General features: G+C 42.0%; 1 protein-coding gene across 1 annotated transcript; it reads left to right on the top strand.

The window, feature by feature from the left end:
* Positions 1–1,842: 1,842 nt before the first annotated feature.
* Positions 1,843–2,351, top strand: LOC124991156 (60S ribosomal protein L23a). The gene has a single exon (XM_047561957.1). The coding sequence runs from the start codon at positions 1,851–1,853 to the stop codon at positions 2,319–2,321; it is 471 nt and encodes a 156-aa protein (XP_047417913.1). The 5' UTR covers positions 1,843–1,850; the 3' UTR covers positions 2,322–2,351.
* The last annotated feature ends 8,910 nt before the right edge of the window (positions 2,352–11,261 follow it).

Genomic DNA, 11,261 nt, shown 5'->3' with positions numbered 1-11,261 from the left:
AAGGAGCATAGTATGTACAGAATTCCATGTTCAGTGTCCATGAGAAAGAGCTCACCTGGGGCTGGATCCCAGAGTGGGTGTGAGGGATAGAGACCAATGACAGAGGAAGCTTTGTTCTGTCCTGTACATGTGTGACTGTTCAAACAACATTGTCAAGTTTACATTTCAAGAGGGTAGGGATTGTGTCTGCTTAATTTCCGTATATAAAAACCCAATCTGCCAGAACAGGCAGTTGCTAATAAATGCCCTTCACAGGAATGACAGATGATGTGAAGCCACTTGATTGCATTGTCCTTTCTGATTAATGCATATGTATGACCCACATTAGGAAGCCTGGAAATAACTGCCAGGCCTATCCAAATTTGTACTGGGTAATTGAATGCAGCAATGTCACAAATGGCTTCTCCTAAATCATGCTTTTAGCTTTAGAAAAATCATAATGAAAAAATGAATAATGCTTTTGTTCTTCCCTGAGAAGCACATCAGGTATATTTAGTTTCTACCCCCTGACGTGCTTAAGCCCCTGTGCCAGCGTGACTTCCCACCTTAGAGAAAAGCACAAGGCCTACCTGGATCCCTTTTGCTACATCCTGTGTCCTTTCCTGGCCACGTGTAGTTTGACAGTTGGGGCGGCAGATCATGAATGTAGTGTGGAGAGCAGAGTCATTTGCCCGTTGTCCACCCGTTCTCCTTTATGAGGCAGCATGCTGTCAGAGAGGGTCACTGGATGCCTGGGGAGGCCTTATGTTTTAGTCCAGTCGAATAAATTTCTTCAGACTCAGTGATTTAAACGGGATTTGGAGGTAAATGTTGAGTCTATTTTCGTCAAAGGCTCAGTCCTTTGGGTTTCTGCTCCTGCTTCCCTTGTCCTTTCCAGATGCATCTGCTGCATGTGTGTGTGGCGGGGGTGGGGGAGGGGCTCACGGAGCTGGGGGGCAGTGGTCTAGAAGTCCTCTGCATGCACAGTAGCCTCTGCTGCCATTTGAGCTGCCCTTAGGATAATGACTGCTGAGAAGCCACTGTTCCCAGCCTAGGCCTTCTCTGGAGTTAGCTGCTGAATCCTGGAACCTGATCACTCATGATCACATGTGCTCTTGGCTTGAGCAGACTTTGCTTATCTGCCCTGGATGACTCCAGTGTCACCTGTCCTGGCCACTCTATCTTGAAAATCTCCTTTCCTCCTTTGCTTTCTCTTCTTTACCCTGCTTCTTTATTGCACTTATCTCTCTCTCTTTCTATCTATCTCTCAACTGGCTTCCTCCAATAAAACTTCAAGTCCCCTGTGACATTATTCACTTCAGTCTCTTATCTTCTAGGGCGGTGGATAGCTATATCCTTAGGTATCTCTAATCTCTATCTTCACCTCAGCACCGACACCCACACACCCATCCCCATAACCTGCACCTATACTTAGCTACATCAGTTAAATGCATAGACTCCAAATTTAAACTTCCTTCAAAGCTCTGCTCTGCCACATTAGCTGTGCATACTTGAGAGCAAGTTAGTTAGCCTGCCTGTGCCTCAGTTCCCTTGTTTGTAAAATGAGAATAATAATAGTACCTACTGGATAAGTTATGATAAAGTGAATGAATACATAGAAAGTGTTGAGAAGAGGACCCAGCACGTGGAAAATCCTATGTGAATATTTGCTGCCATTGTTATTATTGTCTACTTTCCCTATGGGAAGATAAAATCCACATTATGCTGCATCTCCTGGTGCTTAAACAATGCCTGACACAGAGTAGGACTTAAATAACTATTTGTTGTATGTATGAATAAATGAATGTATTGAGAAAAAAAGAGGGAAGAATCTGATACACTTCAAAAAAATTCTCGCCCTTTTCACCAAGATGGCGCCGAAAGCTAAGAAGGAAGCTCCTGCCCCTCCCAAAGCTGAAGCAAAAGCAAAAGCTTTGAAGGCCAAGAAGGCAGTGCTGAAGGGTGTCCACAGCCATAAAAAGAAGAAGATCCGCACATCACCTACCTTCCGGCGACCCAAGACGTTGCGGCTCCGGAGGCAGCCCAAATATCCTCGGAAGAGCGCCCCCAGGAGAAACAAGCTTGACCACTATGCCATCATTAAGTTCCCCCTGACCACTGAGTCAGCCATGAAGAAGATTGAAGACAACAACACACTTGTGTTCATTGTGGATGTCAAGGCCAACAAACACCAGATCAAACAAGCTGTAAAGAAGCTCTATGACATTGATGTGGCCAAGGTTAACACCCTGATTAGGCCTGATGGAGAGAAGAAGGCGTACGTTCGACTGGCTCCTGATTATGATGCTTTGGATGTTGCCAACAAAATTGGGATCATCTAAACAGAGTCCAGCTGTCTAATTCTAAATATACCCTTTAAAAAAAAAAAATTCTCACCTTTTATACTGCCCTTGGTAAAGGTCTATGTTCTTCTCAAGGGTGACTTGCTCCTGTTTGGGGCTGTCCCAACCTCTAGGGAAGTAGAACCAGGTCTTACTTCAATCGGTTTTTCTAATCCTGTCTACCATACCTCTGGGTCCCCAAGCCTGTTGGGTGACCTGGTCATGGGAAAGTCTTGGCTCTTACCTCTCAGGAGTTCCTGCTTTTTTCTCACAGAATCTTGGATACTTCCCAACACAGAGGATAACGCTAGAGTTTCCAACTCTGAGAACCTGGTATGTGGGTGGTGGGTGGGTGTTACAGTTTGGATGTGAGGTGTCCCCCAAAAGCTCAATGTGTGAGACAATGCAAGAAGGTGCAGAGGAGAAATGATTGGGTTGTGAGAGTCTTAACCCAATCAGTGAATTAATCACCTGATGGGATTAACTGAGTGGTAACTGAAGTATTAGGGTGTGGCTGGAGGAGGTGGAAGTAGGAGCATGGTTTGGGGATATATATTTGTATCTGGCAAGTGGAGTCTCACTCTGTGCCTCCTGATTGTCATGTGAGCTGATTCCCTCTGCCACATTCTTCCACCATGATATTCTGCCTCACCTGGAACCCTGAGGAATGGAGTCAGCCCTTTATGGACTGAGACCGCTGAAAACGTGAGTTCCTAAATAAACTTTTCCTCCCCGTACTGTTGTTCTGGTTGGGTCCTTTTAGTCACAGCAATGAAAAAAGCTGACTAAAACAATGGGGACATCTTCAGTTAGGGAGGAGGGGACCAGGAGCAGTCAAGTTTCATATGTGCGTGTGCAGGTGTATGTGACTGTGAGCAGGTCTCACTGCCTGCAGGCAGCCATTTTTCCCACCTGACTTCCCCTTTAGTCTGACTTTTTGTTTTTGTTTTTCAGCACTAGGGATCAAACCCAGGAGCCCTCTACCATTGAACTATGTCCCCAGTCCTTTTTATTTATTCATTTATTTTGAAGTTGCTGAGACTGATCTTGAATCTGTCATTCTCCTGCTTCAGCCTGGTGAGTTGCTGGGATAACAGGTGTGCGCAGTCACACCTGGCACATTTCAGTCTTTCTCCTCTGCCTCGGTATAGCTTGCCCCTTGCAGGATAGGACTCCAGATGACTCAGTTATTTAATTTTAATCTAGGGGGTTGTAATAAGCCATGGGGCAAAGAGGCAAGCGCCATTGGTAGCAGCAGAACATTTGAGTACTGTCTAGTCCCACCCAAGTAAGGAATTAGGACTCCATCCCTTGGGGCATTAAGGTCCTGAGTCTGGTCAGGGGGGTGGCTTGATAGCCTAAGATGGGTTCACCTATGATAATTTAGAAGAACTCAAAGCCTTGGATCACAGATGAGTTTTCTTCTGCTAGAAAAGCCATAGGCATCACGCACGCAAGCCCTTCTTGATAGAAGACCCTGAGCTCACAGCCAAGAAGCAAAAGCAGCTTCTCCACCCACATGTTCCTAATGGCTTAGGCTGTGCTGCAAACGTGGGCTTTAGCCAGAGATGGGGAGAGTCCCTCATCCCCCTGAAGGGCCTTTACATTATTAATTAATTGGTTCTTTTTATAAGACAGAGAGAGAGAGAGAGAGAGAGAGAGAGAGAGAGAGAGAGAGAGAGAGAGAGAGAGAGATATTCTCTCTAGGGGAAAGGTATATAGAAATGTCTGCAATTTAAAAAACATTTTTCTCTTTTTTCTTCTGAGGAGGAATGCATGCTTACTACCATGTGGTATTCCTATTAGAAGACAGAGTGTTGGTCTTTAATAAAACATTAACCACCATGGTTTCTTAGCCCTTTGCTAGAGGTCATTTTTGTTTCAGAAATCTGAGTGGGGAAATCCCTGCTGTCAATCTGCCCAGTCTTAGCGGGGTGAACAGAGTGCCCCTCAGAGTGAAACTCTCTGCATTGGACCTGACCATTGCTTCCCAAAGGATGAAAGGACCTGACTTCTTTTAAACCCAAAATTACTGTCTGTGATAATATATCTCCAAGTTAAATTTTCTTTTCTCCTTTGAGGTCCTGAAAAGAGAATTTCTACCTTCCATAGAAGTGTTTCTCTGTAGCCAGCACACAGCTTTGTTTAGAACAGAGAGCTATATATAAGTGGTATTGCAGAACCTTGTATGTTTCTTCCTTACTCTTTAGATTTTTTGTTAGAGAGAGGAAATCAGACAGGAACTCTGGTGGCAATGTGTCCTGTGACCTGTATTGTATGTGTAGGAAGGTGAGTAGAATAGGGAAATTCAAAAGTGATGGGGGAGGGGCTCCTAAGTTAGACAGGGTGATCAGGGGATGCCTCTCTGATATTTATGAAGAGAGCAGAAGGAAATGAGGGACTGAGCCATGGGGAGAACATTCCAGGCAGAGGGAACATAAATGCAGACTCTGAGGAGGAATGCTATCGTCACATTTGGGGATCGCCAGGGAGGTACCAATGTGGTGGTCTCTTGATACAGTCCCCCAGGTTGATGCCCTAAACAGGCCCTGTTATGTCCAGATCAGGGCTTCCGGTCTCCATCTCTGACCTTTCCCCAACCCCTTAACATCCCCAAGTATCCTGGGGTCAGGGGCCTGCAAACTTCTTCCTCTGATTTTCTCTCCAAGACTTAATTGCTTTGGTGTTAGCTCTGTACTCTGTTCTCCTCCTCCTCCCCAGGCCTGATATTTTAATTCACAAAACCACCCATAATTTTTTTTTGTTTTTTTTAGAAAAAGCTGAAACTGACTCTTTCCATTTCAGTTATAAAAATTCTGCTTTTCTTTGAGGCAAAGCAGATGCCTTGCTGCCATCACAGATAAGGCATGGGGGGTACAGAAAGAACCTGAGCTTACTGCCTTGCCTGTTTACCACCACCCCTTCCCCAGGCTCTGGAGCTCTGGTTTGTACACCTTCAATTCCACAACATTGTCTTCTGGAATTGTGACCTATGACTTTTCAGTTTCTAAAAGCAATGACTTTGTTTCCTAGTCCTAATCTTAAAGGACTTACCTGCAGAATCAGGTATTATGGACCACATAATGCTTCCAGAAACTACCTGCCTTACACCACTAACTACTCATTAATTCAAAGTGCAAATAATGATGGCCAACCATGAGAGGTACTGATGCAAATTCTGGGTATCGAGATTAAATGCACACACACACACACACACACACACACACACATCCTTTTCTGGGAGGAACCACAATCCCGTAGGAGCTGAGCAGGCAGAGGGTGCTGAAGGAGTGCATAGGAGGGCACCTCACCTGGCTGGTGATGGGTCAGGGAAGCTTTCCCTTAACCTCTGAGCAGGCTTAGACTAATTTTATACAGCCTGAGTCTACCCTGCCTGTACCTTCTGCTCACCTTCATTGCTCAGTTTTCTTGTCCTGCCCTCTTGATTGGACATTTCATATGTTTCCTCTGGCAAGTCTCTCCTCTGTCTTCTCTCCCTTGAAGGTCTTGTCCTTTTCTTTCTCCCACTTTTTTTTTTTTATTGATGCATTATAGTTGTACATAACAATGGGATTTGTTGTTAAATATTTGTACATGCACATAGCAAAGTAATTCGACCCCATATGTAAATCACTCCCCAGCATCCCCCTGCCCCACCACCCCACCTCTACTGATCTCCCTTGGAATTTCATGAGATCCCACCCCACCTTTTTTTTTTTTTTTTTTTTTTTAGGTCTTGTCCTTTCTTATGGCTTCTGTCCTGCATATGCCCCCATCCCTGTCTTCAGTCTGTTCTTGCCTTCAGAGTCACCCTGACTTGCCTGCCCTTCTAGTTCCTCACTTTTGGGCATCTGGAGTCTCCTTCCTTTTCAGCCTCTTTTTAAAATCAACCCTGACTAGATTTCCCATCCTGATTTAAGAGTGCATGGGAGAAACAATCTGCCCTGGGCACTGAGTGTTCCCACATGTTCTTCCTAAGCACGCCGGGAATGTGAGTCCCTGATTGTTCTTTGCCAGGTCATTATTTGGGGTTAAGTTTATAGCTAACAACCCTGGGAGGTGATGTCTCCTCTTAGCTGAAGAGCAGATTTGCTTCTGTTCACTGTAACAGCAGTGGCTCCCCCATCTCAGGGTTCCTCTCTCCTAGCACAGTGCCCTGCATGAACAGTCATCCTGGATGGCTCCTTGTTTTACCATCATGGAATTTGGTAAACATGGGAAGGCAAGGCAAATCAACACAAAATTCTGGATATTTCACCAGATATAATAAAGCTCTTGGTCTCTGGTCCACGAGTCTCTTGTCTTTTGAAAGAATAACTTGTGTTTAAAAAGGTAAATTAAAACAACTGAAAATGTAGCTCAGTGGTAGAGTGCTTGCCTAACATGTGCAAGGCCCTGGGTTCACACACACACACATACACGCACAACCATGGTAACCTAAGACACAATAAAATGTTTAAAGGGTTTAGTTGAGCAAATAGCAGTTCATGTATTGAACAGCACCCCAACTGGAAGTAGTTTGAAGCTCCACCAGGGAAATGCCAGGGGGAAGCTTTTATAGGAGGAACAGAGAAGTAAAACCAAGAAAACTCTCGATGGGTTAGAGTGATACAGTTGCCTCATTTGGTCTATGCCACTGGAAAGTCTCTAGTTAGAGAATTATAAGTTTGTTGGCTGCTTCTGAATGATCGAACTTAAATTCTGTTTTTCTTTGATATTAGTATTTATAAGAAATAAGCTCAAATTAAGTTTAACCCCTGTTTACAAATCAATCAAGATTAAGTTATTTATGAGGCTTAACTGTTTTTTTTTCTTCTTAGGGATTCTTCAGGTCAATTTCCATTTTCATTTACTTTAAAAGTTGTAAACTTATAAGAAGTGTAAAATTTGAGACTCTGCACCATTCTTAGCAAGTGTCACTTCTAGGTCTCTAAGTTAAACAGTCCATTTGTATTGCTAGGCAACCAGGTTGCCTTTTGGCCCTAAGTGGCATGTGAACATTACTTTTTTCATGGCAACCCATTTCTTCCTCTCCCCACCAATCAGCACCACCTTCGGCCTGTATCGGTCCTTCTCTAGGTTCAAGCTGAGTATTTTCCAATTATTTCCTGGGCTGGAGTCCTATCCCCTAAATGGAACCCCGAAACTCTATTGGAAACCAGTGTGACCTGTTATTCAAATTTCAGGTGTTCTGCCTACTCACCCACCCAACACTTGAGGGCCTGTTACAGTTTAGTGTACCCAAGTAGACTCCTTGTCCCAAATGTCCCCAAGTCACCCCTAATGCCTTGTCCTGAAACTGGTAGTCCTGCACTTTGGTTGACCAATAATAAATACTTACATTTATGGAGCACCTACTATATGCCACCCAAGACTACACAGTTGGTGAACTGCAAACGCAAAGTTTGCACCTGGATGGTCTGTCTCCACTACACTCTGATGCCTCTTGCTAGAAGGAACTTTTATGTTATGTCTTGCCTTCATCTCCAGCTCTTGATCTGTCTATCTTAGAAAGGAAACCATTTCAAAATGCCATTTGGTCAGTTACCTGAACAACTTGTAAACCTTCATAATCACCTATCAAATCCTTTAGTTATTATTATTAATATAATATATAGATTATTTTTAATCTCCTTTAATAACAATGCTTCCCAGAGAAGAATTTGACCATGAAATGAGAACTCAATTTATCAATTTATGTCAGTGGAAAACATTTTTCAAATCATATCTTCACCTTAATATTTTTTGTTTTTTCTTATGGAAAAATGAACAGTGTTCTTTATTCTACACCAATACAATGTATATAAAGTACACTGAACTTGATTTTAAGGTCCTGGGCCTGCCAAGTCTTAGTTATATGACTTGGTGGGGGGCCTTTCACCTCTGGGAACTTCATGTTTCCCACATGTAGAGTGAACACAGATGATCTGTAGGTTTGTGTTTGGACATGACTCCATGTCTGACAAAACAGTGTTAATTCTCCCATAATAGCAGAACACTTGCTCTAAGAATAGTACTTTCCTTTTTTATCATTTCGTTTTCCTATCTTTCCCCCGACCTTCCCTCCTTTTCTGTATTAATAGCATCAAAACACAATCACCCAAACATAAAACTCAGTCATATTTGACTCTCTGCCTCCTCATCAATGCTTTGTTCAATTGATCATCCATAACCCTACTTTTATTTCCTCCCATTGCCATGCTCAAGTTCAGGTATTTACCACCTCATGTTTCCACTTCTGTCTTTTTATCTGTTTTCTCTCCAAGTCTTTAGTATATTTTTATATAGTTGTAATCTTGGTGCTTTTAAGAAATTTTGCACTGTGCCTCATTATCAGTTAACAAACCTTTAACTCTGTACCTACATGGCCTGTGGCAGGTGTGTTTTAAGCGTGTGCACACTGCCAGCACTGATAATGATTCTGCTGCTGAACATTAACATTGCTTTGAAGTTGCAAATGAGTATCTTGTTAGATATTCTCTAGCTATAATCTTTTTTTTTTCTTTTTTTTGGTACAGGGATTGAATCCAGAGGTACTTATCCCCAGCCCTTTTTAATATTTATTTAGAGACAGGGTCTCACTGAGTTGTTTAGGGTAAGTTGCTGAGGCTGGCTTTGAACTTGCAATCCTCCTGCCTCAGCCTCCTGAGCTGCTGGGATTACAGGCTCTAGTTATAATCTTTAGATATAAGAAACTAACTCAAATTACCATCAGGCAGCTGGAGAATTTTCAGTGATGACAGGGTATTACAGAAAAGGAGGGAAGGCAATGGGCCTTGATAAAGTCTGGATTACTAGTCAGATGAACTTCTCCATGATTCTGGGGCGGATAGGTTCATTTTTCTTGCCAACCTGCTTTCTCAGTTGCTTGGGCCCCCTGGTGGAAGAGGATGACTCCCTTCCATTTCTATATATTATATCACTTTCTTTCAAGAGTTCATTTTTGGCAAGTAGAGTCTCTTTGTCCCAATCCACATTCAGGAGAAAAACTCAGGTTGGCTTTGTTTGGAGGGCAATCTATGTTTTGTCAATCAACTTGGGTCACACTGGGCAAAGGTCCTAGGGCCCATCCCTGTGAGTGAGGAGGTCAGTGAAGATGATCATGGCGAGCTGACAGCCTACTCAAGATGTCTGTACTTTCCTTAAGGTAAATTGCAAGAAGCCTATCTAATGTCGACATTAGGCACAGGGAGTGGCACACCACAAAGATTTGAAATAACAAGTTGGTGTTACCACTGGGAGAGTGGCTGTCAAATCTGGACAAGCTATGTACAAGGAGTAACTGCAGAAGAACTCCATAGTTCTTTAGAAAAAAGGATTTGAGTCTCTCCAAGTCCTGTGCCATAGAACATTGAAGAGAAAATGTTTAGCTTGAAAAAATTTAAAGAGAATTGTTGGTAACATAGTTGTCTTGCTCTTGGAGAAAGTCAATATGAAATTCTCTTTGGGGGGGAAAAAGTATATAAAACCTGCATTTTGACTTTACAGTCTGTATTGATGGAAACCAATATTTTGAATATTGGTTTGAATAAGATCCTTTTGGAATCTTTGGTTTTTAACTAAAATTGATTCTTAATATGTTTAATAGGATGATTTGCCTTTGTACTAATATTAAACTCCATCCATGTTGCTGAATGGGGTTATTAATCTTTCCAGTTTGGTAGTGCAGAATGGTAATCAAATGCAAATATTTTATTTAGCATTATTACTATGTGGAACACTAGACAGTGACTGAATTTAACACACACACACACACACTCACACACACACACACACACAGAAGAGCCCAAATAAATTTCATTTATTTCAAATGAAAAATAATATGAAACAGGGAAAAGTCCCCTTTGACACTCTTAAACCTGAGATTGAAACTGCCACAAGATAAATTCTACTGCTTCTGATTGTACTGATTGTAGACAGAGGACTATGAGACAGGGTCTATGTGAGACTTTTACCTACCAAACTTTTTATTTGCCCAGTGGATGCCACTTGAATAAAAACTTCTTTTAGAATTATCATCATATTGAACTCTTAAAATAATTGGGTGGTAACCAGAGCAGAAGATACCAGTGTTGTAGAAGAGGGAGTCAAGACTAAAGAGCTGTGATGTGTTCAGTGTGGAGCAGCTAGTGAGCAGCAGGACAAGGGTGAGAACGGGAAGCTCCTGATTCTCTGGCCCCTGCTCTCCTGCTAGAACTTTTTTTTTTTTTGGTACCAGGGATTGAACCCAGGGTTGTTCTACCTTTGGGTCACATCCCAGCCTTTCATTTTTATTTTATTTTTTAAAATTTTGAGACAGGGTTTCATTAGGCTGTTTACAGCCTTGCTAAATTACTGAGGTTGGCTTCAAACCTGTAACCCTCCTGCCTCAGCCTCCTGAGCCGCTGTGCCTGGCTTGGAATCTTTATTGTGGTTATGTCATTGGGTATATTCTAAACTCTCAATTATGAAGTCAACACTAGACATATACTGATGGATACTATTTCCAGTTTTCAGTGCTAAGAAAATCTGAAAAACTTGCTTTCATAGAGGACAGGTTAAATTAATTATCAGATGTACTGCTACATCTATAAAAATGAAACTCTGCACTGATATGGAATAATCACTGAGAAATATTTATAGTACTTTTTATTTTCATGTACTTCAAGACTCATAGAAATTCCAAAAATAGTACAGAGTTTCTGTGTGTTTTTCACTCAGTTTTCCATAATGATAACATTACATAAAACCATAATACATTGTTAGAATCAAGAAATTGATATTGGTGCAATATTATTAATGCAAATGAACATTGACTTTATGTGGATTTCTAAAAATATTTTTAAGTAAAAAGAAAGGTGAGATAGTGTATACCATGTGCCTTATTTATTTTAACAGTGAAGGGAAGGACTGTGAGTTTATTACCATATGACTAGTATATCTTTGGAAGTATATTTAAGA

The sequence above is a fragment of the Sciurus carolinensis genome, chromosome 8 (assembly GCF_902686445.1).
Source record: "Sciurus carolinensis chromosome 8, mSciCar1.2, whole genome shotgun sequence".
NCBI lineage: Eukaryota > Metazoa > Chordata > Mammalia > Rodentia > Sciuridae > Sciurus > Sciurus carolinensis.
Note: the sequence above shows the minus strand (reverse complement) of the source record. Positions and strands in the feature narration are given on the sequence as shown.

What these genes read in the sequence shown, in the direction of transcription:
- LOC124991156 (XM_047561957.1), top strand. Translation starts at nt 1,851, where the DNA reads ATGGCGCCGAAAGCTAAGAAGGAAGCTCCTGCCCCTCCCAAAGCTGAA.